The 27628-nt window shown below is 39.5% G+C and overlaps 2 protein-coding genes across 4 annotated transcripts in view; both read left to right on the forward strand.

The window, feature by feature from the left end:
- The first annotated feature begins 233 nt into the window (after nt 1-233).
- LOC130179500 (transcription factor BTF3 homolog 4-like) lies at nt 234-5498 on the forward strand. Its single transcript, XM_056392521.1, has 6 exons — nt 234-328; nt 850-909; nt 2277-2390; nt 2946-3147; nt 4610-4669; nt 5027-5498. Exons 2-6 carry the CDS (start codon nt 856-858, stop codon nt 5071-5073), a joined length of 477 nt encoding a protein of 158 aa, XP_056248496.1. The 5' UTR covers nt 234-328; nt 850-855; the 3' UTR covers nt 5074-5498.
- Nucleotides 5499-8053: 2555 nt separating this feature from the next.
- Nucleotides 8054-27628, forward strand: part of zfyve9a (zinc finger, FYVE domain containing 9a) — a 35698-nt gene continuing 16123 nt past the window's right edge. For 2 of the 3 annotated variants that reach the window (XM_056390735.1, XM_056390737.1), the window contains exons 1-7: nt 8054-8238; nt 17785-17888; nt 19596-19703; nt 21261-22708; nt 24412-24511; nt 25459-25635; nt 25868-26031. In XM_056390735.1, coding sequence (XP_056246710.1) covers nt 19634-19703; nt 21261-22708; nt 24412-24511; nt 25459-25635; nt 25868-26031 — 1959 coding nt within the window. In that variant the 5' untranslated portion in view covers nt 8054-8238; nt 17785-17888; nt 19596-19633. The remainder of the gene's footprint in view (nt 8239-17784; nt 17889-19595; nt 19704-21260; nt 22709-24411; nt 24512-25458; nt 25636-25867; nt 26032-27628) is intronic. The other variant, XM_056390736.1, reaches the window with a different exon arrangement.

The following is a 27628-nucleotide window of genomic DNA, read 5'->3' on the forward strand; positions in this document are numbered from 1 at the left end:
ACAAGAATACAATAATGTAAACTAGATAATAAAGAGTGCTGGGATAAATTAGAGCTGAAACAAATGGGGTAGGGGGTATAGGTGTTAATCCATTAGATTGACAGACAAAAATAATTGCTATAACTAACTATTTTGATAATCAAGTCATCGTTTTGATCAATTAACCTATTTTTGGATGTTTTGTTTAAAGAATATATAAAAATTACAGTTTTATTGTGAAAAAAAGAAGCGGAAGTGTGTTTTATTGCTGCGAGTTTAAGCTGCGCTACCTCAGGCTCATTAGCAGCAAGAACATTTCAACGGACTGTCAGTGAATTCCTTACCAACGGTAACAAAAATAACGATAATAACAACAATAATAATTTTGGTAAACATCTGAGTCGATTTGTTTCATTGTTTGATTTGAAGTTAACGTTGGCTTTTTGCTTAGCCTTGCTGATCTTGTTTCGTTCGCCACCGTGCTAATATTAGCTAAGTTAGCATTCTAGCTAGTTAGCAACCTAACCAGCTACATTTATGTTAAACTTAAATGTCATTTTAAAGTCTGACTCTAAATACTTTTCTTTATCATTTTTAGTTTATGTTGGTCAGTGGTGTCGGTGTAGCTCGTTTATAACTGTCGGCTGATCTGTCAGCCGTCTACCAGCAGTGCTAACGTGAGGAAATGAGGATTATTGTAGCTCTGATTGCTTAATTCGTGATGTCTTCATTGCATTACAACAAATACTGACATGTGCTCCGTTAAACTCAACTGTGGAAACCTATATGATCTGTTTAGTCATTTGCTCTAATGTGAAAAACATGGTGAAAACAATGTCAAAATCCCCCTTTTTTAAAATTTCCTAACAGAACACTATGAATCAAGAGAAGCTCGCCAAACTTCAGGCACAAGTCCGGATAGGTGGAAAGGTAAAGTGTACTCCCATTTTTTCCTTGGCTATTCTATTAAATTTCCAGTCTGATAGACCCGAACCCGTGTGCCAGTTGTCACAGTAGAAAATCTCATATATTTTTATTTTGCAACTCTTTTGTGATGAGGACCGTATGGTGCAATTGAAAGCTAAAACAAAGCTAATAAATGGACTTGGACCTATATTTCCTGGGTCAAGAATGACTGGTTAAATTTATGCTAATAGTTTGAGGTGTGGGGCAATGGGATGGGGGGGGGGGGGGGGTTGGCAGGGGGACTCCTTTTGGGATAATAGGAAAACAATCTATCTGGACACTCAGTTTTGTCCAGTTGTTGCTTCAGTCGATGGTCATTTTAAGGAGTGTAATGGTATCCAGCATCTGCCAGGTTGTTTCTCCTGACCTCAGCATTCCCTTTATTGGGTAGGGGCGGGGGGAATTGGCCCCTTCATCTGTGGCCTCTGTGGCTTTGTTCCCACTTATTGTGAGGTCTTCAGCCACACACTAGGTGGCGTTATTTGTTGTTTTTCCGTCACAAAAGCCTTGTGCTTTTTGCCTGATTGCACCATGCTGTCATTCTCAAATACATTTCTCTTTATCTGTGTTTACCAGAAGTAACAAGAAGTTCCCACACACTGTCGGTCACCTTATCAGTCAGGATTTTTTTATCCCTGGCATTCATCCGTGAGAAATTATGTTGTGCAAGATCTTTGTTTGTATTAATATTGAACGATGAAACCCCTGGTTTAAACACCTGGTTGAGGTTTTCTTTTCTTTCCTTCAACTTTACAGTCTTGGTCCAAATCATGTAGCCATAAAAGCCTTTTTTTTTTTTTACTTTATATACTCTAACGAAACAGTGTGGCTGGCACTTTTCACAGGAATCAGTTCCCTTTCTTGTCAACTGTATTTAGTTCACTAGTACATCAGGCGCACGTGCTTTGTACTGTTTTTCACTGCTTTAATGTAGGTGCTTTTAATTTATGGTGATTAATCATTTAAAAACTGGACAAATGAAGCATTTTTACAGAATCTGTGATTAATGTGATGTCACTGCTTTGATAAAAATCTCTTCTTAAGTCAAATTGCTGACATTAGAAGCATTCTGAGAAACAGGAAAAGCTGCTCATTCACATTACAGGCCTTAGTGATTTGTTGTGTAAACCAGGGCTCCTGTCTGTAACTGCTTCACCAAAGTCCAGAAATTAGTAAATGATGCCCAAGATGTAAGGAAAAGAAGTGTCCCACATAGATTTAAAAAAAAAAAACAAAAAACGTTTGACCCAGTGGTATTAAACTGTTTTTGACATTGTGGTTCATTCAGTCCTTTAATCCTTTTTTGGCATCCACACCTGTTCTCTCCTTAGGGAACAGCCCGCAGGAAGAAAAAGGTTGTTCACAAAACGGCAACAGCTGACGACAAAAAACTCCAGGGCTCGCTGAAGAAACTGGCAGTGAACAACATCGCAGGGATAGAAGAGGTGAGGCATCTCTGACAAGATTAAAAGGAAAACTAACGTCATTGCTGTATTGTGTTTTTTTTTTTTTTTTTCTCTCTCTCTGTCTCTCTCTGAGAGTCCTGAATCTTTAATCATTGTCATGTCATAAGAAAGATAAAAGACAGGGAGAGCCTAACCAAAGCGCTCTCCAGTCATGTCATCATCTGGTTTATTTTTAGATTGCTTTTATCCAACAAGTTGGCACACAGAGTTTCAGATAAATCAAAACACAAAAGTCAGTAAATCATAAATCTTGATACACAGAATTTCTTTTGTTCCTTTCATTCATGTTGTGGCTCAGTTTACCTGTTGAGTTTTCCAGGGAATTATTCAAAATGGTTAAGATACTCATTGCAATTAAGACTATGGTCTAATTTGAGACACTTTTTACCTCTTACAGGTTTTTTTGGGGGGAGTGTGTAAATAACTTAGGTGTTAAAATGTAAAGTACTGCTGACATCATCTCTTGATGTTGCAGAACCATGTGTCAGATCTTATTGAGTCCATGTCTGACGTTTTTTTCTTTCCCCCTCTCAGGTGAATATGATAAAGGATGATGGGACGGTGATCCACTTTAACAACCCCAAAGTGCAGGCGTCTCTGTCTGCCAACACCTTCGCCATCACAGGCCACGCTGAGACCAAGCAGCTGACGGAGATGCTGCCAGGCATCCTGAGCCAGCTGGGAGCCGACAGCCTCAGCAGCCTGCGCAAGCTGGCCGAGCAGTTCCCACGGCAATGTGAGTATACATACACACTCAAGTTTAAATACTCACTATCGCAGTGTCAGGGTATCTGCCTGAATATTTTTTTATTTTTCGAAATTAGGTTTGAAAAAGTTGGGGGTCATCTTATATTCAAGGATGAGACATGTTCAGATGTTCTTTTTGAATGGAGAGAGTGCTAGTGGAACACAATCTTCTACAAAGAGTGTTGAATTGTGGGTTGTTTTTAGCCTTAACGTTGTGAGCTGAGTGTTTCTTGTAGTGAGTCGCTTAGAGTTGGTCTGCCCTAAAAATGCTTTGTTAGTCTGTTTCACCTGCAGGGGTTTCTGAGGGCTGGTGTAACGTGTTCTGCTGAGATTCATAGCGAGTGAAAACAAGTTCACAGCGTCTTCAGTGTCTTCAATACAGAAATGACCCTGAGAGAAAATCTCTCAAACAATCAGAGACTTTCAGCTGAGACAGATGTTGAACTCAAAAAGACAAAAAAAAAAAAAAAAGCTAAATGTCAGGGAAAATAAATTTAACTACTTCCAAGAGCCTGACAGGAAAGAGTGTATGTGGGTTCTACATATTTGTACAGTCAAATCTCACTTATAACATTTGAATAATGAGGACACTCTTCAAACACTGACTAATTAAAACAGAAGGAATAATATATTCTATAAGTCTAGGCCTTTATTGTTTGTTTTCTGTGACACTTTGACTGGTATGAACATGATAAAGGTATTAAATCAGTCAAACACGCTGCCTTTCACATGTCAGTGTACTCGTGCAGATTTGTGTGACAGCTTTGTACAGCAGCATTTTGTTTGTGTAGAGCCACTGCAGAACCAGTGGAGGTTAAATCTGTAAACGTGAACCAGAGAAACTGGTTGTAGCAGTTGAGGAGAACAGCAAGGAGAGTGATGAAAGAGTGAAAACGGCAACAGAAGATCATGAGCATTTGGAGTCAGACGGACTGTTCATAAAAGTGCTGGTCTCCCTTAGTCCACGTCCAGAACACTGAGCATCTAGGCTCAGTTTGGAGTGGTTGGCCTCAGTGTTTGCATGTAGATGTAAATACACTCTGTGACGCTTTTACACATGGCGACACAAATAATCATGTTATGTAAAATTGTGAAGAGTCCAAAACAGAGTCAGGTCCATTTCATATCACGTGCTGTTTTCTGATTGCAGATGTTCAAATTTTCATTTTACTGAGCACTTTTAAGAACCTCACATCCATCAACCTGTAGAGCAGCAGCTTTTTGTTTTTTGCAAACGGTTCAGTTTCAATAGCCAGGCTTTGTTGGAAGGTTTTAGCAGATTAAGCAACAGATCATTGACATATTGAGACAATGTGTGAAAGAAATGGACAGTTTGGGGTCAGGGAAATGAATCCACATTAACACAAGTCTGCAGTAACTATCAAATAATTAATTTTTGCCAATTTGCAGCTCAACTTTGAATTCACTCATTTTTCTTTGCATATATTCAGCAATGGACATGAAAGCAGTGAAGGAGGAAAATGCAGAGGAGGAGGATGACGATGTACCAGGTACAGATGGAGATAATTATTGCTTTAAAGTGTTGCTCATTACGCTTTTCAGGTTTATGGTAAAACAGTCCTTTGTAGATATCATCTCTACAGGTTATATAATATATATTTGTTTCCAAAATGATACTCTACATCTATTTGGAGTAGTGTTACCTTTTTGTTGGCTGAGAATATAAGGACTTTTCAAATGATTTTATTTCACCTCTTCAGCTGGAAACTGTTCAGAGAAAAAGTTTTTTACAATATAGAATTAAATCACAAATTTTCACAAATTGTTAGTGTCATGTTTATCAAATAATGTGGTGCCTGCTTCCAGAGCAACATCCTGATGTACTTTTGTTGTTTTCTGTCTCACAGATCTCGTGGAGAACTTTGATGAAGCCTCAAAGAACGAAGCAAACTGATGAATCCCTCTCTTTCCTCCGTCAACCGTTGTATTTTTTACCTCCTTATGGACTCACAAAGGGCATTTCCTCTTGTGAGGAAACGGTTGTTAAAGGTGCAATGCATCATCTCCGGAGACGTGAACCACTTTGGTTCAGCCTGCCACTACAGCACGACGACGACAACAACAACAACAGCAGCAACAACATGCAGATACAGTAGGTTTCGATTTCAGTAGGCGGTGATGTTGTGGACACGCCGAGAAACGAGGGATCTGCACGACTCTCAGCACCCAAAGGACTCAAACTACTTTAGAAATAAGATTTCTACATGGTTAAACATGGCTAGTATTTAAGAGATTGTTTATTAAATTACAATTAAATGAATGAATAATTCATTTTACATATAGTGGTGATAATGAATTTAATAAAACATTTTTGGTCTATTGATGTTTCCCTTTATTATTTGAGTTTTCGATTTGTTTCGGTTGCTGGAAGGAAACCATAGGGGAATTCAAATGAGTTAAAAAGCAGCAGCATTGTGTTTTACTGCTTTGATAAGCAGTTCTGAACTATTGGTTGAGGCCTTTACATGTGAAGTATTTATTGATGCTCATTTTATAAATAGAATAAACAGTTAAGCCACTCAGTGCGCCTCTTCCTTTACACTTCCTTGAATTCATAGATATCTGAGCTGTTGCGTAACACCCTAATCTGGAGATAGATTATCAATTCAAACACGCAAAATTATGTTTTCAAATAGTCTGCTACTTGGATTTGCTCAAGTGCTAAATTAATTATAATAAAACATCAATCAACATCTATGGGAGACCTATTACAACAAAGTCAAAACAGAACAATGTAATGTCACTGCATGTCCTGCTCACTGAAAGTACTGAAGAAATATCAGCAAAATTGCTTCTTATTAACTGTCAGTGTCACAGTGCTATATAAAATACTTTATCAATATTATAAGTAGCAGCCTTTTAATGCCGATCCAGTTGAAAGGGAGCAAATTTTAACGACTATATTACTTTCATTTTAACTTTTATACTCTTGGGTAGTTTAATCTATAACCATGCTTGAATTTTAGTTTGTTAAACGTTCAAGGCAAACTAACTCTAGCTGCCATATGGATCAATTATAAAGCTCCATTTACTCTCAAATGTGACTGAGTTAAAGCATGAAGTAGCAGAAAATGGCTACTAAAACAGAATTGACTACTTGAATAATTACTTTCCACCACTGTGAATCAATTCAGTTTTTATTTTTATTTTTTTACCTTCATATATCCAGTAAAAATGCCATATGTAGCTGTTACAACCTCACAGAGGTGATGGACAGGTTTTATTTTACCTTTGATCAGCTTTTTGTCTCCTAGTCATGTTAATTTTTACAACATCACTTTTGGCTCTGGGAACTTTAAAGGGCATTTCAACATTACTGTAGTTTTTTATTAGGGTATATCTGAATCGGTAATGAAGATTACTGTCAATATTGGAATCAGTTTTCAAAGCTAAAGTAATATACTGTTAAAATTAGAATTAGGTCTGTACATAAGAGGGGTTAACTGAGTTTGGGTGGCTTTTACACATCACTACATCCCCGCCAACACTGTCACATCCCGTTTCATTGATCATCTGTGACGCTCCACTGCTGCATCGTGCACCTGATCAATGGGCCGCTGCTGTCGTTCCCTGTAGTAACAGGAGAGGTCTGACAAGGTTACCGAGGATGAATGTGCCATTTTGGCTCTAGGGTGTCGTATCGTGAGCTGGACGGAGCTGCGGACCCGCCCCGGGGCTGAACACACCACCTTCAGCAGCCCGGTTTGAGCCAAAATGTCCCTGCTGCTGTTGCTTCTGCTGCTGCTGCGGCTGGAGCACAGTGCAGGAACTGGATGGAGCCGAACCGTTTTAAGTGCATCAAGTTAGACAATAACAGCTGGATCAAAACAGGAAACTGTGTTGTTACCTTGAAAATAAAAGCTCATAAACAGTTTTCATTAGAGTAGTTTGTGAATGCTTTGGTCCAGTTCTCACAATGTGCAAATCTCTCATTGCAAATAACCAATATGATAAATTCTTACCTTTAAACACGAACTGATGCAGTACAATCTCAACTATTGTTTTTATGAATGTCGGATTTACTGTAGTAAAGTTAGTTCATCAGCTATATTTACAGTATAACAGAATATTCAAAACATACTATGAAAGTTTTAAAGGTAATTTGAACTCTGTGTTATTTTAAATACTGACTTTTGCATAAATTCCAGAGTTTTTTGTTGTTGCTATTTGTATAATCTGCAAGAAAAATGCATTGCTCTGTTTTGAGGGCAGTTAGCTACCGTTTGACAACATCATTTGATATTTTATTTTGTAATGACACAATGATTAAACATATACAGTGTTGTGATGATCTAATGAACCTGTTGTGTGATGAATTACCTAATGTAATACATGTTATTTTCCAAAATAATTTTCAAACAGAAATTATTTTTATGGAATTGCCCATATGACTCACTAATAATTGTTCACTTGTATAATCTGTACATAGTTCTGTGAATGTATGTATGGATGTGCTTTTGGTTGTTAAATGCATGGGGTTAAATGTAGGGAAGGGCAAACCTGAGGACGCCTCTGATTACAGGTTGGAAGCTTGTTACATCTGTTGGTAATAAGTTGATTGGCACATTGTTGGTGAAAAATTTAAAGGATCCAATCATGATGGACACCAAAGGACCATTGTACACTGGAGAAGGCATAGGAGAAACGTGCACTTCCCCCTTTGTGCTCATATTTGATAGTTTAAACCAAAAAAAAAAGGAAATGTCTAATTGATACGGGTGTGGTAGTCTTTGTGTGCTTTTTTACTTGTGTACACACCCCAGCTCCCAATTTTTTTATTTTGAAATCTACAACCGGAAGTTATAGATGTAAATTGTGGCTATCTTGACGTTACTCCATATTTTTCCCAGTATTAAACCTTAGGGGAGGGATACTTGAGCGCTGTCGCACAACTACGGTAGACTATAGGCTGTACTTTCCGACTTATGCTGTTTGAGTGGGGCGGGCAGCGGTGGGTCTACACAAGGATACTCAAAAATAGCTTTCAAAGGCGATTAGGTATGACGGATACTAACGGAGGGGCTCCGCGGGACTGTACGTAAAGATGAGGATTCCTCCAGTGAGTAACTGAATTTGTTTTCATGATATTTCACAGCTCTGTTGCGGCTCTGGCGTTACAAACGGCAGGCATTGACTCAGCTTAAGTCATTGTGAATGGCTGTTGTGGTATTTTTACGGTGTGTTTCGCTAGCTAAACGGTGAGGAATACCGCGAAGGTGGTGTCACGGTAATACTATATTTTACGTCAATTACACAACACGTTAACGCTCTCCTTGGCAATACAAGCAGTAAACTAAACAGCCACTAAAACGCTAGCAGAAATTACTTTCAGTGACTATGAGAAATGGATCGAGTCACGCGAGGAGGAAAGCTTTTCGAACCGTTTCTTAACCGTTAAAACTGCCCGTTGGCCACAAAGCCCACCGAGTCAGTGACGGTGTGACTGTCCGTCAGAGCAGCAAGTCGCTGCCGTCACTCGGCGCACGACTGCCCGCTGAACCGTTGGGGCTAACACTAGCTACTCCATTCCCCTGATACAGCCTGCTGCTGTCCAGTGGTACTAAGTGGAGTATATTTTTTTTAAATTTTCACCACATCGTTCAGTCGACTTGGTGATAAATGTTTAAAAAACTTACTCTTGGCCTTTTGCTGATCTGGTGTGGACGTTAAATTCAGCTAGCAGCCCTGCTAATACAACTATCCAAGTTCTGGTGCAAACAAAATCTCAACTGTAGAGGTTTCTGCAGCTGTTCCGATTTATTTAACCTACTGCATTTAATAACACAGTAGTTTTCACAATGTGCTTACCTAGTCTACCTGTGAATAATATTTATCATCTGAGGCTGTGTTTGGCCTGTAGGCAGCAGCCACAGTGCCACTTACGGTTGCATAATCCAAGCTAATGGTCATCTATCTGCTCTTTAGAGTTAGTTTGGTGAGGATTATTGGTGCCAGGTCTTTGGCATATGCCTCATCATTTGGGTGTGCAGGCCTAAATTAAGCTCTGGAGGTGGATTTAAAAAAGAAGTGGGGCCCATCCCAGTGCCAAGTTGGATAGTCATCATCAGTGAGAAATTAAAAATGAATCTGTTGCTGAAGGGATGGCCAGATCAGACAATATTAAAGTGGAGCTGAAGCGATTAGTTGATTAAACGATTAGTCGATCTCCAGAAAAATATTCAGTCATTCATCAATCATTTTAGGTCTGCTTCATGCACTAAACTCTACACATTTCCAGGTTCTCAAATGGCAGGAGTTGCTGCTGATCATTGTCATTTATCAAAGTAAACTAAATATCAAGGTCAGACAAATTACAACATTCGATGATGTCACCTTGGATTCTGCAAAGTTGGGACTGGTGTTTTTTTTTTCACTCACAGCCCTATATATATTAACCCCCCCCCCCCCCCAAAAAAAAAAAAAAAAGAATCTGTTTAACATTCACATTACCAGAAAAGTTTTTGCTTTGTAACACTCATTATTATCTTGTCTGGTCCTGTTTGGCACCTCTCCAGTCTGGGCTGGCTGATTATCGATGATCCATGAAAGATTTTTACCTATACCAAGAGAAGATGATATCCATCCATCTTCAAGTGGTACTGAAACCCCGGGGGGTTGATTGAGTAGACTGATCCCACAGGCTTCCATGCAAAGACAAGCTCTCATGTGTGCAGAAACTCCCCAGATGTAGGTTACTGTATGCTTTCAGAAAGTATTACAAGTCTCTCCCTGATGGCAGCCTGGCGGTCTGTCTCTTTTTATGTCTTCTGGTGGTTAAATGTAGATCAAAACATAAAGGAGAAAGGAAGCTCATAATAGCTTTTGACACTTGCTGTGAAGCAGAGCATCTCTTTGTAAGAGGACAGCTACTCTCTTCTTTACCTTTCCTTCTTCAAACCTCAATGGATTTACCTCTCCAACCTCTCCTGTCAAAGAAATTATCTTTTCAGAAATTCTGAGGAAGTGTGACCTTTTGGAGGATACAAACCTGTGGCATGTTTTTCTTTTATATGTGTTTCTTTCACATCTTTTATCTCTCACAGATCTTGGGAACTGCAATAAAAAAAAAAAAAACTTACTGCAGGAGGGAGGAGAACTCCCGGTGCACTCCCAGTCAGGGCGTTCAACGTTACATAAAGATGTGTCACTCAGTCATGCGATCATGTTGTTAAAAAGTGATGTCAGTCCATTCTTAAAGAGAGGAAGTGATCATTTGAGGTTTCCTGTGCTCACCCTGTGCAGACGGCGTCTGGAGCATGGCCGTGTTATGTATGGATCTAAAACCACAGTTTTCTCAGGATGTGAGCTTGCAGCCATGGGAAGTTTGTGGCACCAGGAAAAAAGGAACAGTCCAGAAACTTGGTGCAGAGCCTTTAGTTCTTGAAGAACTATTTATAAGTTTACAGCCATAATCACTTTCACAAAGAGGTTTTCACTAAGTAACAAATCCTCAGTCATCTAGAAAATGTCAGAAAGCAGTCTCAAGTGCCCAAGGCGACATGTTCAAGTTCTGTGTTTTATTCAACCCAGAGTCAAAGAATAAAGAAAACATGGCATTAACAGTTTCTCAGTGCCCATAGTGATGTCTTCAGTTTGTGTGTTTTTTCCAATCCACCACCCATAAGCTCAAGGTTTTTAATTGAAGTGCCTCATATGACAAAGAACAGCATGGAATCCTTACATTTGAGTAGTTTACACCAGAGAATAATTGGCCTTTTTGCTTGAAAAACAACTGAAATAATTAGTTGTTAATCAAAATAGTTGCTGATAGATGTACTTTCAATCGACTAATCAATTAATCAACTGGTAGTAAACTGAGTATATTAGTTTTGGACCACAGCTTCAATGAAGAAATCAGAAGTTATTTGGCATTAAAATATGATTGAAATGATAAACTGATTATGAAAAATAGTTGCTGATTCATTTTTTTGTTGACAGACATTTCAATTCATCAGCAAATTGCTCCAGTTCTATTTGAATGTAAAGTTGATTAGGTGATCAGAACATTAATCTGCAACTATTTTAATAATCAATTAATCATTTTGTAATTTCTCAAGCAAAAATGCCAAAAGTTGTCCAGTTTCAGCTTCTCAAATTTGATGATTTGCTTATATTCTTTGTCATATTTGAGAATAAATTGAATGTCCTACAAAAAATGACATCACAGTGGGCTTGGAGAAATTATAAATGGCATTTCATTCTTTTTTTAACATTTTATAGACTAAATAAATAATCGATTATTTCGATCATTTTTTTGCTGCTCTATTTCAATGTACCATTGTCAAAAATGTCTACCTGTAAGCAGATGTGTATTACAATGCACTAAGAAAAATAACTTATTGCTACCTCCTTTCATATACCACTGGCTGAAGACAGTATGTATAAAACTTTAATGAAACAATTCTTAGAAGAAGAACCACAGGACTTTCAATAAAGACACTAAAGTCCTCAGTAAAGTGTAAGAATCACTCTCAAGTGCAGACTTAAATAACACAAATGAAAGTGTTGTAAAATAATGAGTATGGTGATGTCAAATACCCTCCTTCTGCAAATCAGCCAATAACAGGCCTCCAAATATGCGTCAGGGCTTCATCACACCATTCATCATGATTTAATGCACAGCTTGTCATGATTAATCCTTCTCATCACTCACTGTAACATTTATGCTTCAATATATTAAAGCGCACAACAAATAAGCTTATGATAAGAACCAAGTAACCATGAAACTAATAACCAACCTATGTTGGCAACATTAGACATGTTATCTGAGAGATTGAAGCCTGAATATGTTAGGTTAGATCTTCAGTTGCAACTGAACTGATCAACTGAGGAATTTGTTGCAAAATTATGTTGTTTAGTGAACATGAAGGTTATTTCCTGACCTTGCGATCAGTATGCGACCACATCGTTTGAACTTGTTTACAATTGAAAGTCACATATATGCAGTTTGTATAAACAAAAGGCTTTAGGACGGTAACTATGTAAACTAACTAATAACGATTTTCACTTTCATTATCAGGTCATCTATTAATTGTTTTCGATTAGTGGAATTTTCGTTGGTCTATAAACTGTCAGGAAATCTTGAAAATGGACCATCACAGTTTCCCAGAATGTCATTACATGACTTGTCTAAACAAACTGTTCAAAACCCAAAGAAATTCAGTTTCATTTAAAATGAAGAAAAGCAGCAAATCCTCATATTTGAGAAGCTACATCACAAATGTTTTGGACTTTTTATTTAATCGATTATTGAAATTGTTGCCCATTCTTTTTCTGGTGATTGACGAATCATTTTACTTCTTGAATACATCTTTAATTGTTTCTCCAGAACAGAGAATGCACAGATGTTTCTCAAAATGAAACATCTTTCTTCAAAGGCAGGATCAATGCCACAGCACTTTCATCATTTTATATATTGAGACCAAGCTTTGTTTTCCATTATAATAACTTTTGCAAATTTTATAATTTGCATAAATATGGTTTACATTAGGAATGTATATTAGCAAGAAACATTTCAGGATTTGATTGTATTTACATAGCTGCAATGATTAGTTTTTAAAATCAGTTAAACTCAGTTAATCATAAGCTTCACAAATGTGAGATTTTGTAGCTTTGTCATCTATCACAGTTAACTAACTGTTTTTCAGATAAAACAAGACATTTGAAGATGTCACATTGGACTCTGGGAAGTTGTGATTGTCATTTTTCACTATTGACATTTAATAGACCAAACAATTAATTGAGTAATTAAACGATAAGTAAAATATTCATGAATTGCAGCCCTAATTCTCTACTCTATGTCGGCTTGTTTGTTGTGGTTTATATCATCATATATTTCCAAAACATCTTGTGTTGTCGGTGAGTGTGTGGTTTCTGTCTCCATCTGTGTAATGCAGACATCAGCTGGTGACGCCTAACTGGGTACCTCGTGAGCTCTCTTAAATACTTCAGGAGCTGAGGCCAGGACTGAGCACTTAGCAACATTTATGCAAGACATTTATAATTTGAAGACGAAATCCGATGTCATTCTCAAAATTTAGATGTACTTAAAACCAATGTTTTACTATTAAATAGCTTCATACATATTAAGACTGTTTTTTTATGACAAGTTTTGACTTGTCATAGCAAAACAAAAACACAGGTAGTCTCTAGGCAGCATAGACACTACCAGAATCCTGGAAATGCTGCACTTTAGGCCTGCAACTAATGGATTAATTTCATCAATGATTGATCTCCTGATTGTTTTCGATTAATTGATTAATCATTTTTTCTGTAAAATGCCAGACGTCTTCAAATGTTCTGTTTTGTCCAACCAATAGTCTAAAACTGAAAGAGAAGAGTTAAGCATCATGTGTGAAAAATCCTCAACATCTGAGAACTTGGAACCAGGAAATTTTTGGTATTTTTGCCCAAAAGTTACTCAAGACAGTTATTCAATTATCAAAATAGTTGCAGATTCATTTTCTGTCATTCGACTAATTGACTGTCCGCTGATTGTTGCAGCTCCTGTGCACTTAAATGCTGTTTGCCCTTATTAAGCATATTATAGCTCTCATTTTCTTGCTGCGATACATTAAAATGTATATTGTGAAAAAGGATCTCCTGCCAAAACCTGGAAGATCTGCACCATCATCATGCAGGAAGTGGACCTCAGGAAATAATGATAAGAAATCAAAGGAAACAAGAAACCAGAAAAACTATTCTTGAAGGAAAACATCCTAAAACAGAGGAATCTTACTCAGCTAAACCAGATGCTAAATTTAGTGAATGTATGTGTATTACATAACCAAAAGATGAATGTCAAACGACACTAATAACTGTGAGGAATTTCCAGCTGATTGGTGGGGAAGTGAATGCAGCTCCCCTCACAGGAAACAACAACAGGAAACAGTCTTGTTCTGACAGCGAGGACTTAACGAACTGCTTCAGCATTCTAGTATGTCCGAGCTTCCACACTGTTTATGTGCTTGTCTTATTTAATTATGCTGCCATGCCAGGATGTCCAGTCAGGCATGGTTTATTGTGTTAGTAGTCTGTTAGGCCATTTCATTATTAGCATGTCTGGCTTACACTGGAGGCTGGAGCAGGACTGTCGGTGAATGGGGGTTCAACTTCAATTTGCTTGATTTTAAAAATAGAATAGAGTCTCTGCTCTTGTTTTCAGTCATGTGTCATTCAGCGTTATGTTTTATACTCGATGTTTTACCCTGTAGATATATGCTTTTGTTGAAAATGTGGGAGGTCACATTTCATCTGTCTGTCCGTCTGTGGTGTTGATCTAATAAAACTTCCACAAACAATATTAGGTTATAGGTGAAATAATTAGTGAATTAATTGATAGAAAAGACAGAAAAGATACTTGATTAACTGTTCAACTGATTTATCAAGTAAAAACACTACACAGTCTCTGGTTGCAGCTTCTTTAAAAGGTCTTTTATAGCATATTAAAATGATTATCTTTGGACAAAATGAGCAATTTGAAGATGTCCCCTTGACTTACGCTATTTTGTGACATTTTTTGGCCATTAACTGTCAAATGAAGGAGGAGTTTTAAGGTGGTAGAACCAGTTGATAAATTTGGATAAGAGAATAATTGCCAGTTGTGTCGGATGCAACTTATAAGGAGAAGTGTATCTTTGTTTTTGGGGGACTGCACGGTCATGATTTTCTTGTTTTACTACATGTAGTTGCTTGCCCTTCCGGTAGTATTAGATTAGTCATTAGTAGATGAGTTGAAGGTCACATTGTTGGGAGCAGCATGTTTGTACGTTGTGTAGCTGAAGGTACTATTTTCTTTCAGTCGTATGAGCTCTGACTGACACTCTCTCTCATGCACATATGTCTCCTTTAAAGCATCTTCCTAAGTTTACATGTCTAAAAATACAACTCCTTCACGCACTTTGACTAAAGATGCATTATTCAGCGCCTCTGCAGAGTAATTAAATCTTAATCAGGGACGGGCTCCTGTCGTCATGGAGGCGTGCGTGTGTGTGTGTGTGTGTGTGTGTGTGTGTTTGTTCACATGTATTTGTGTGTGTGTTCATGGTTGCACTGTCCCGCAGTTCACTGGAGCTTGGCAGACTTGTATGGTGTGAGATGATTTCTTCTTTCTTTCAGTATAAGGGGAAACCTCTCTGCTGATGTAAAAGGTGTAGACGTCGGACATGGTTAAACTTAGATGTTGCTCTCATTCAGTGGTCAGGTCAGGTGACCTGAAGGTTATTTGTTTTAAGCAAACTGGATCTCATCTTGCACTGTTAGTTTCCGTTTTTTTCCTGTCAATCTTAAAAATGCTGGTTGTTCTCATGCTCTGTCCTGCTGAAGCAGTTTCAGTGGGATTTCAGAGACTCATGTGTCATCACACCAACAACACTGGTCTTGAGCTTGGCGTTGGTCAATAATTTAGTTTTTAATTTAGGGTAAAATAGGGTTTTCATTTTCTCAGAGTACTTATAGTACAGTTAATAAAACCAAAATGCTTACAGTGAGCACCACCCATGAACTGCAAAATCGAAAGTTCTCAGTTTGAGTCTGGCTGGGACCTGCATGTCTTTTCCTGTATCTCTCTCCCCTTGTTTTCTTTCCCCTTGTTTTGTCTGTCGGGTTACCTGACTAGATACATTTGCCTCAAATTAGGTTTCTTTGAAGATTGTGATTGCAATGGTTAGCACCTGATTCTTGTGTTGGAGATTCCCACATGCATGCTAAGCTTTCATTAACTGGTATGAATGTCACAGTTTATATTGTATACTGTACAAGTAAGTAATATATATATTAGCAAGTAAAATGAAGCTCACTCCCATATTGACTGAGCAGTGACGTCACCTGGTGTGTTTTGTTCCTCAACTGAATCATCATACTCCATCTGGACTGTGCTTGCCTAAAGGGTTGTAGTGTGTTCTAATTACAGCACTGTTTATTTGTTTCATTCACTAGTGGATTAATAATTTTGTGGATTTTCTTAATTTAAAGAAGCCCTTTTTTCTAGTCTTTGAAATTGTCATTTGTGTTTGGCTGTGATAGCAGCATTCTTCCTCAGCCTCGTTCCTGCTGTGGCTGAAATGGTTCGACCCCACGATACACACTACACATGTAGCCTCCTGTCCTGTGCCTTCACTGTTTTTGTGCTGACATCGTGCCCATGCTTGCATCTTAAACTAAGCGGAAAATGTGTTGACTCTGCTCCTTTCTCCGAAGCCTCTGCTCTGCGGAATATTTGGTCTCTGGTGTAATCCCTAGTCGCTCTTGTCCTTATGAGAGTGACCCTGAAGTTCAGCCTGGCTGTTACTCATTTGCAGCCCTACACGCACATACAGACGCACACGCACACCCCCGCCTCCATGCCCTACCACGTCACACATACCCCCCCCATGCCCCACCACATCACATCCTCTCTCCAAGGTCTCCTCATCAGCAAGGACAGACGAGGCAGGTTTACTGTGCAGTGATTCAGGCTTCAGCCGTTTTCCATTCATGACTCTGATTGCCTTGTCGAGCTTGGATGGCTAATGGCTCACTATGTATGATAATGTGCAATACACTCACAGCGGAGTACATGGTAAGCTAGATGGTATACTGTCTTATCAATTGAAGCAGGGTGTTGTTCATGAACTGTCCTAGAGTGATCTAAGATTTTGTTCTGATTCATCATCAGTGTGATGGGTGGAGACTTTACTTGTTACTACTAAGTGTCTGATGTGATTCTATTTAAACATAACTGTGTGTCATATTCTTGACATTGGGCTGCAGCTTATTTTTATCCTTGGTCATCAAATGTTTTGGCTACAAAATATCAGAAACGGGTGGGAAAAAAAGTCAGTCAGTCTAAAACTGATGAAGAAAAAGCAGCAAATACTCATGTTTGTGAAGCTGGAGTATTTTTGCTTGACAAAATGGCTAAAACAATTAATGATAGTGCTGCAAGTAACAATTCTTTTCATTATTGATTCATCTTCAAATAATTTTCTTGGTTAAACGATCGTTTGGTCGATTAAATGTTAGATAACTGTGGACAATGTCTGTCACAAGTTGACGTCTTCAAATGTCATGTCTTGTCAGACCAACAGTCCAAAACCCAAAGATATTCAGTTTATTATCACAGGAGACTAAGAAAACCAGATAATATTCACATCTGAAAAGTTGGAGCCTGTGAATTTTTTTCCTGCTTGGAAAAATTGCTCAAGTGATTGATTAAAAATAGTAGATATTTCACTGTTTCACTACTACTATTGAGCTCTACTTGAAAATACCAAGATTGTACAATGTTTTCTTTAATTTGTAGTTTAATTGTGAGGTTTTGTAGACAATACTTTTATTTAAGAAAATACCTGTCTCAACCTAAACCAAAGTGGGACTTAGAATAAAGAAGCATCCTTCATAATTTAAACCCTATTTACAGATACTTTTCACCCACAAGAAGTGAAATATTCAGCCCAGAATAAGCGCTCAGCTGGCTTTACTTTTTACTGTAAGCATGTGGGGAATGCACTGTTTGTTGCTGTGGTGGTACTCGGTGTATCACCTCGCAGTGTAACTAGCAGCAAGCTTTGCTGCACAGGTTGAGAAGCAGCTCTTAAATGAATGGTGTTTCCCCTCTCTGCCTAAGGTGTGGGCGCTGGGCGCTTGCCAGACTGGGTGAAGTGATAGCTGAGAGGGAAACCTGCTGAGAAAAAACACCGCCTGGGACTGCTGAGGAGGACCTCTGTGCAGGTGAGGACTCACAGAGGAGCATTATTTCATGGCTAAATGTTTATACAGGGTTTTCGGCTGAGTCAGGAACTTATAGAAAAGAATGTAGACCATTTCCAGTCGGGTACACTGAGTGAACACTGAGTATAACCTACGTACATGGAAATATTTGCATTATGTTAGCCTTATGATATCATTCAAATTAACCTCCTAAGGAGATTGTAACAGAACAAGTTTCAGTAGCGAGATCTACTAAAAAAACAGGAAGAGCAGGCTGGATCTTAATGTTTACAAAATTGTGTCATTTCTTTTTCTTTTTTTTTTTTTTGATTTAAATGAAATGAGAACCTGCCATGATAAAGCTTGACAAAAGCAATCACAGTACTGTGAAATATTGGCTAAACTTCAGCTGCTTAGTTATGCACCATCACTAGTGGGTGTGTCATATAGAGCTGAAACAATTACTTAATCGACAGAAAATTAATCTGGAACTATTTTGATAATCAATTTATTGTTTCAAAAAAAGAAACATTCTCTGGTGTCGTCTTCTGAAATATGTGGATTTTGGACTGTTGGTCAGACAAAGCAAGTAAATCAAAGATCTTGAGCATGAGCATTTTATGCTAATTGCTTAATTGAAAATCAATAGTGAAAATAATCATTAGTTGCAGCCCTAGTGTCATCTTTTAAATATTATTGCAACAGTTCTTGGAATAACAGAATTTCTGTTTGGCTTAAAGAGAATGAAAAAAAACTTTCCTTAGAGGAGCTTTTTAAACGTTTGTGTCCTGGCTGTCTCCTTGTGACAGAATCCCAGATCAGTTAATTCTGGAGTTGTTCCAATACTTGTATCGGAAATGCCTCTGATAGTGCCTAAAATACGTAATCGGGTATCGGCAAGTACGCAAGTCTATGCACCGATCACATACCACGTAATTTATTTATAAACTTTGTAGTTGCACACTCAACAGCAGTTTTCCTGGAAATCAATTCTTGCTGCTCTAAAACAGTAGCTTACACAGGAAGTTGTGCTGTGCAGCCACTGGCAACTACTGTTTTAGAGTGGCGAAGAATTGATTTCCGGTAAATAGTGTAACATTAACCATTAGCAATATGTCAGCAATTTGGAAACATGTTACACTGGAAATTCCCACTAGTAAAAAGGCAACTTGTGCAGTATGCAAGGCTTTAATTTCAAGGGGTGGCACTAGTGTTAGGACAACCAGTGTAGGATTTATTTTATTATGATCGACAGTCAAATTAGCCGCTATCCATGCCACACAACATATTACATACAGGGTTAGTAGTATACAGCAATTTCTTTTTTTAATACAGTGGTGTCAGATCAGTACTCTGTATCAACAGATACACAAGTTCAGATATCAGAATCGGTATTGTGAAGGACAAAATGGTATCAGGACATCTTTAGTTTAATTCAGCCAAGAACCTTTCTTAATCAAAAAGACTTTTTGACCACACCTGTACTTCCCTTTTATTATCCCTGTGACCCAAGAATGATCATAAAAGAGAGGACCGCTTAGAAGGGAAATGAGAAGTAAGAGTGAAAGAGAGTTAGAGGGGATATTTCTGCTTAAACAAATCATATTAAAGTGAGTAGAGGACAAAGATATGAAAAAGGAGATATGATTCAGGCCGTTGGAGACATCTGCATACAGTATGGAAATGTGAAAGGATTTGGTATTGAGGACACGCGCTTCCTGCTTCTAGGTTCACACGGCCGTCGGCAGGGTGGAGCTTCCTGACCCATGGAGAATTATTTCCAGGCCGAGGCCTTCAACCTGGACAAGGTGCTGGACGAGTTCGAGCAGAACGAAGGTGAGCTAGTGCGTTCTCTTTAATGAATGTGGAGATGAGACGGGGACAGACAGTGAGTCATTGTGCTTGAGAAAAGACGGATGAGACAAGGTCTAGCCATGGGATTGAAGTTTCAGAAGAGCTGTGGTTAGGATGACATTATGTAACCCATGAGTAAAGCATCAAGGTGTCAGATCAGCAACAATCAACGACCGCCCAATGAGTTTGAGTAACATTTACAGGTGGTAATTGAGGGTGTGCAGAGTGGGAATAGGACTAATTGGATTTTCCATTTCCCTTGGGTTTGTCTGTGTAATTGGTGCAGGGCAAGAGCGTTGTCGTTTTTCACACTTAATGCTCACAATAAGTAAAGAAATTATATTAGGGCCTTTTTTGGAACTGTGGTCCCACAGAGTTTTTTTAAGGTAATTGTAAAGTAAACACTGCATTACTGAGCTGTGTATCTGCAGACTCCCAGCTCTGCAGTATAAACGATCAGATTATTATAGAAGAAAGACTGTTTTTTTTCCTGGATTTATCATGGACGACCCCAGAAAAATGCCTGTCCTGCTGAAACACACACACAGAATGTATTTTGATAATACTGTGAGCTCAGTTTGTATTTTGGCAGAGTGATTATCTGTGTACTTTGCCAGAGATCCAGCTTGGCAGATTATGTGTGTGTGTGTGTGTGTGTGTGTGTGTGTGTGTGCGCGCGCGTGCGTGTGTGTGTTTTAACTGAGTACAGCACATACTAAAACAGCTTAGCATGAATTCCAGGGAGCAGAGTGCTATATAGTAGCTGCCACTGCTGTGTGAGAAAGTTGTTTTGAATAAATGTTATAAGAATTTCCGCTCATATTACACAGCATTCATGTGTCAGCCTGACTGATGGCTCCCAGGGGTGACCGAGCCATTTGGCCCACTTTCTCAGAATTTCCCAGTCCATCCATGCACTAATTTCCCACTCCATGCCAACCTCATTTCTCAATTTGTCCCCTGATATATTCTGCCATTTTTAGCTCTTCTGATCACCTGGGAGTGTGTATCTTCACAGTCCACAGTTCTCTGTGGCAGTTCATTTGTGGCTTCCTGTCTTGTTGTTGAGGATCATGATTTTTTTGCTGGTGGTCCTCAACCTCTTGTTTTCTGCTGCTGTCTCAAATGTAAGAAACCTGCAAGCTTATCATCAAAATGAGGGTAAAAAGTTTTGTACGTAAGTTATAGATCAAAGTGCAGCAAAGCCACTATTGGATCTAGAGTTGAAACAATAGGGGTTTCATTTATTCAATCAATTGACAGGAAAATAATCGACTACTATTTTGATCATCTATTGTTTCAGTCATTTTGCGAGCACTAACTCATTCCAGCTTTTCAAATGAAGTTGTGATGTAAATTTTTTTTCACATTTCGTAGACTAATCAATTAATCTAAACAAGTTATCGCCAATCTGTTAGTTGCAGCCCTAACTGGATCAATTGATTTATTTTCACTTAAAAAGACTAAGGTTTTATGACAATTAAGGGAAAATAAGATCCAACTAATTCTTTTATTTTCCATCTCTTCTGTGTCTGCCAGATGAGACGGACACTCCTATTCTCTCGGATGCCAAGTGGACCCAGATCCTGGCCCCGCCAGCCCACCTGCTTTCTCTGAACCCCGCCCTGGCCCACGCAGACCTCAGCCCCCGGGAGAGTCCGCTGACCTTCAAGACTCTCCCTGATTCCTCTTCTAGCGCATCCCCGGGGGCAGATCCTAAAAGACATCCCGGTCCTGAACTTCCATCCTGGGTAGAGGAGAGGCCGGCAGACGTCCATAGCCCACCACTCCCCCAGCCCAACATCGGCAAACTGGTGGGAACCGACGACCTCTCGCCGCCCCCTGTGACGGCATGTAGTGCTGTGGAGAATGGTTGCCATGCAAGCCCACAAAATGATGGGCTTAGCAAAGAGATAAGTTCTCCTCCAGACAACCAGCCTGGTGCTTCTGACCAGGCGGTTAAACCTCATCAGGAGGAGAGTGCTGCCTCAGCAGGAGGAGGAGCCTCCACTGTCAGTCACACTCACTTCACCTTTGAGCTCGGATTAGGAGAGGAAGAAGATCCATCTGAGAAGATTCATAAAAATGTGGAACCAGCAACACAAATTGGGGAAGGTGTCAAAGAGGAGGCTGGTACGGCTGTTTTACAGGACTATGGCCAAGAGAGACAAACTGCAAATTCTGACAAGGAGCAGGGAGACAGTGTCCTGAATGGGGGGAGAGATATTCATGCTGGTTGTGAGGCAGAGGAGAATGGTATATCTCCTCCTGACAGAGTGGACAAGGAGAGGAGATGTAGTCCAGAGGGACAGGTAGACCAACTCCTCAGAATAACAAGCCTTCCTAATGGTTTGGAGCAGGAGAGGAGTCATTCCAAGTTGAAAGACACAGAAGAGAGAGAGGAGGAAGAGGAGGAGGGTTTTTCTCCCTCTCCTGTCCCTTCCAAAGAGGACTCTGTGACTGAGGAGAAAGAAATGGAGGAGAGCAAGCTGGAGAGCGGCGAGGGAGGAGCAGTGGGGTCTGGTAGCATCCAACCAAAATTCAATAACAACCGGCTGCAGCCGGTCAGTGTTCCCTACGGAGGGGCACGACCGAAGCAGCCGGTCAGCCTCAAACTCCAGATTCCTCAGCCGCTGTCGGGCCAGGTCCAAAACCAGCTTGGCCCGTCCACTGTCAGCAAGAACAAGAACCTTGAGAACCAGTGTTGGAGAGGCACACTGTCTGAAGCAACACAAAGTGGGACAGATCAGACTGCAGTAGGGGTGAACGGAGATGGTGTTGTCCATTCTCCTTCCCTGATGCCTTCGGAGAGCCCAGACAATGACCTCCAGGCAGGCCAACAGGGCGCTCTGTGCAAGAAACCTGCCAGCTCGCTGGGCGAGGTTGCCCCTGTGTGGGTGCCTGACTCCCAGGCTCCCGTCTGTATGAAATGTGATGTCAAGTTCACCTTCACCAAGAGGAGGCACCACTGCAGGGCCTGCGGCAAGGTTAGAGCGCTAGAGCTGCTTTAAAGGGAAAATCCTATCTAAAAACACTGTAACCCACATAAAAATAGGGATAACTGCAATTTTTGGGCTACATTTGTTGTCTGGTTTTTATTTTATTTTTCTAATTATAGGTAGCCAATTATAACAATGATAAATAACCAAAAGCAGACAATGTGCTGTCACTGAAATATTTCCAGTAGCTACTTTTATAATAATTTTTTTTGTACAGCAGAGGCAATCTAAAGAGCCTTACATGAGGCAAAGAAATACATCAGAATAACATTTAAAAGACAGTAAAATAGTTTTTAAAAATCTGTCTAAAACATCAAAAGAAAAGGATAGTTTTTGGGGACAGCCTACAGACTAATAGACCACAATATTTATTTTATTTACAATAAGATCAATGACTTAAAAAACTGTGGCTGAAAAATGTGTTTGCTGTTAGCACTATTGCTGTCTAGACCTGCTACCTCTGTTGTGGGGCCAGTGATGTGATGCCTACTGATGTTAGCCTGTCAGGACAAGTTGAGGGAATAATGGGTAAACCAAGAACTTGCATTACGACATTTTAGCAGAAAAGAACCCTCTTAATGCTCCTAATATCACGCAGTGGTAACCTACTACAGTTAGTGAGTATGTTGGATGATGCTGTTGCTGCACATTTACATTTCTCCACAATATATTTAATTAAGGATTCAGCTGATGCCTTCATGCTGGGTCTCTTAGGAGTGAGTAACCTTTTACTGTATAGACTCTTATCTGCAATCATCAATGTTATGGGTGAGTGGTGCAGTGAAGGTCCACAACATGGCCAGATAAGATACACTACTGGTAACAAAACAAGATAAATATGCACTGAAGGAAAGGCAAAATGTATGAGGACAAGAATGAAAAACAATTATGATAATGAAATACAACAGTAACTGCAAATTTTATAGAACAATAGTTCATCAGTGACTTATAGAAGCTTTGTTGGACTCTCTGGAGTAAGGGGGTAAATTAAGTGCAGTGCTTTGATAGATGAGTTCCTTTTTAGGCTTTTCTTTGCAGATAAACTCAGTGGCTGTGCAGGTAGCTTTCTACCATCATGACCGCCCACACATGCAGCGGGACGTCCGCACATTGCTTCAAAGTGAAGATGCGGCTGCTGACACTGCACTGTAAAATCGCCGGAGTGCTACTTAATTTCCCATGGTGGTAAACAAGCGCACGCTCTGCCACTTGAGCAGGGAGGAGCTGGCACTGCAGTAATACTGACACCAGCAGTGGGGCCGCAAAAACAATAGACGCAGCGGGATCCTCAGAGCATCCACCACCAGAGTGGTAGATCCACAAACCAGCTTATGTTGCTGTGAGGCTCTGAAATTAAAAGGATCCTCCACCCTTAGTCTAATCATTTACTAAATTCATGTTGCTGGATAATGATGTATAATGAGGTGCTAATCCATTGAAAGTGAAGTGCCCTGTACACAGCTGCAGCTCGTTGAAGCACTGGCTAAGTACAGGAAATCAATATCCATGAAATGGTACATTTGCTGCACACTTAATCATCGCGTCTTTTCACTTATTTTCCTTTTTAAATAACTACTGTAAATTTCAAATAATTTGGAGAAAATGTCACACGGCTTTGTCCGGTGTGCTCAACTTTTGTACACATGTGGCACAAATGACATGTTTCTGTGTGTCTGCCTGTTATTTCTAAGGTGTTCTGCGCGACATGCTGCAGTCTGAAGTGCAGGCTCACATACATGGACAAGAAGGAGGCCCGCGTCTGTGTCACGTGTCATTCTGCTCTGACAAGTGGTGAGTATTAATGCAACAAGAAAGTTAGTTCTTTCCAGGTTATGTGCACTTAAACACAACTGAGGATGCTGCTCCATTTAAAAAGGTTATAATTGTTGAAAGCTGAAAGGAGGAGAAAGCTATGGTAGATTAATACAAAAAACGTTTAGGATAATGATCCACAAAGAAATACTGGTATTTTATTGGTCCCTTAGTTAAAAACAATACTGAAAGTGTCGGTCTCTAGATTTATTTAAGCTGTGGTAAAGCTTATCCTACAGTGCGTGTGGTTGTTCAGCACCAAAACATACAACTGATGTTGACAGGAATTAGTTATTTTTTGTTGCAGCAGAATGATTTTTGGTATTCCATACATGAAGAGTGTTATATGTAGTATGGTAATGTAGTACATGAAGTATGGCTACTGTATAAATATACCTTTTTAATGGCTGACAGTTTGACATTTCATACCAGGAAAAGCACAGCTGCAATTAATAATTGTAATTACAACTGCATTTGTTTTACAACAATGGTTTACTAGGCTACGTTCTGGAACAGAGTCCTCTTTAATGAAATTTGTAACACCTGTGAATGTCAGACTATGACGAGCCAAAATGTCAAAAAAATTCCATTCATTTTAAAAGATAAAACTGTGTATGTTAATACTATTAACAATGCCCAGGCTCTAAAAAGCACATGAAAATGTCTGTCTATCCACCTATCTTGATTGCGTGATGCTTAAACTGTCAATACATTTCTGTGTGTACAACTGTTATTTTTGATATTAATATTTTTCTACCCATCTTAGACATCCAGCACCTGCTTACATGTAGAATTTGATGTGTTGCTTATAAGACCGACTTTCCAATCTGTATAGTTTTAAGACTCTACACACACACACACACACACACACACACACACACACACACACACTTAACTTTTAGTAATGATATTTTTCTGTCTGCCAGCTCAATCATGGGAGACACCGGCCACAGGAAGCAACCAGAGTCCGAACCCTAACAACCCAGCAGAGTACTGCTCCACCATCCCCCCTCTCCAACAGGCTCAGGCCTCTGGGGTACTCAGCTCCCCTCCTCCCACCGTCATGGTCCCTGTGGGAGTCCTGAAACAGCCTGGCAACGAGGGTAAGACCTTTACTAAGCATGAAAATACTCTTAGCACTTTATATTTCACCTTAACAGTGACAATCTGTCCCCACTTCTTTTAAGTAGTAACTGCTTTTTTTGCTATTTGTGGGAATAATTTGCAGTTTTCATACATTGTGCATTGCTTGTGCACTGTGCATGTGCTGGTATGAGTGTGGCTGTTCAATGGAGATATTCAGGTAAAATGTAATTTAGTATCTCTCTCATTTAGGGTCCCTGTCACGTGAGCAGAGGAGGGTATGGTTTGCTGATGGGGTCCTACCTAACGGAGACACAGCAGAGTCCCCCAAACCTCCAACTCCCAGCCCAGCTCCCTCCCAGTCACTGGCCATCTCCTCGTGTTCAAACAAATCCTCCACTTCTGAGTCCTCAGAGGTAGGCTTGGCACGAAAAACATTCACCCACAGCTAATGCTATTAGGATAGCGTGTATGGTCATATTAGCTGAAGGAAGCCACAAAGGACTCTTTCTGTGGGATTCTTGGTGATTTACTTGCTGGCTCAAGGACTGTAATAAATGGGCAGTAAACAGAGTTCAAAAGAAACATTCCTTGTGTGCATAATCAGAATCAGAAATCCCAGAAATCCCAGCAGACTGAAATGCTGAAAGCTGCAAGATACTATACTTTATTCACTGTAAGCCAACATAAGTGACCACTACTTTAAATTTTTGCCTCACAGCATTAAACAGAACAGCAAGCTGCGTTTGGTTGTTTCTGTGTTTGTGCCCCACGCTCATTGAACTTGAATGCCAACTGTCAGGATGATTCATGGCCTGTTGAACAGAGTGATTGTTGAAGCTTTTAAATGGCTCCGTCTGAGATGGCCTGCTGATGCTATGCAGGCACAACTTGAGTATAAATTCAGACTTTCAGATTGTGAAAGTCGTACTGACCATACTGGCATGAATTTAACCAAAGATTTTGCTCACGGAAAGTCGACTGCTGTTGTTTACCAGTGGCAGTAGATGAGCCATTGATATACACAGGCTCTTATTGTGCTTGTCTAGACGTTTTCATGGTGTAGCACCGTATAATGTATAATATGAAGGCAAAAGTGACAGAACATTCAGTTTGGACCATTAGTAATGCTAAAAGGGCACTGGTTCACTGGTCAGAGCGAGTTCTACTCAGCCTGTGAACACAGTTGTATGATGTCAAATGTGGCTCCGGAGGAGCTTCTATCAAAACTGAGAAAATTACTCAGCTGGTATCATTTTGGTCTTGGAGACGACACATTTCTAATAGAGAGCTTGCATTACAAACTGGTTGCATGAAGTCTGAAAGCAGCTTACAAGACATTGATGGTCAAGGTAAAGTTTGTATCCACTGCTTACAGAGTTTCACTTTTAGAGTCTCCACTAACTCCTCTAGCTGCTAAATGCTGCACTGTGTTCACCAGTGTTTACCGAAGCAATGTTCAATAACAAACAATGAGAGATGCTTTATAACTCAGATTTCCCTGCAGCAGTTGGATAATAATTCTCTGTGGGTTTGTCACTATGAGCAACCCCTCTTACATCACACATCATTTTTCCTATTGTGAATATACAAATATTGTAATTTTAAGGAAAAGTAATAATACATTTCTGGAGTGTCCCTTTAAGTACATCAGTTCAACCTGACAGTGTAGCAGTGCTTTCCAATGTAAATGTAAATAACATAAATAACTGGCAGCAGTGTTTGCCTAACTAAACTGGGTTAATAAAGAAGAGACACTGATAGCTCTGGTTTTCTCATTATTTATCCTAAAAATTTAAATTTGTACATTATTTTGAAAAAATAGATGAAACAGTGGATGGTACCTGTTCCATATAGTAACCAGGGATGCACTTTTGACTGTGATTATAGGTGCTGATGGCAGATTTGGCTGCACCTTGTACTTATTACACCTGTCGTACCCATAATCACAGCCACAAACATGCTTTTGGAATCTGTTGCTGTACTATTACATCTCACTATGTGTTATAACCT

The sequence above is a fragment of the Seriola aureovittata genome, chromosome 12 (genome assembly GCF_021018895.1).
Source record: "Seriola aureovittata isolate HTS-2021-v1 ecotype China chromosome 12, ASM2101889v1, whole genome shotgun sequence".
NCBI lineage: Eukaryota > Metazoa > Chordata > Actinopteri > Carangiformes > Carangidae > Seriola > Seriola aureovittata.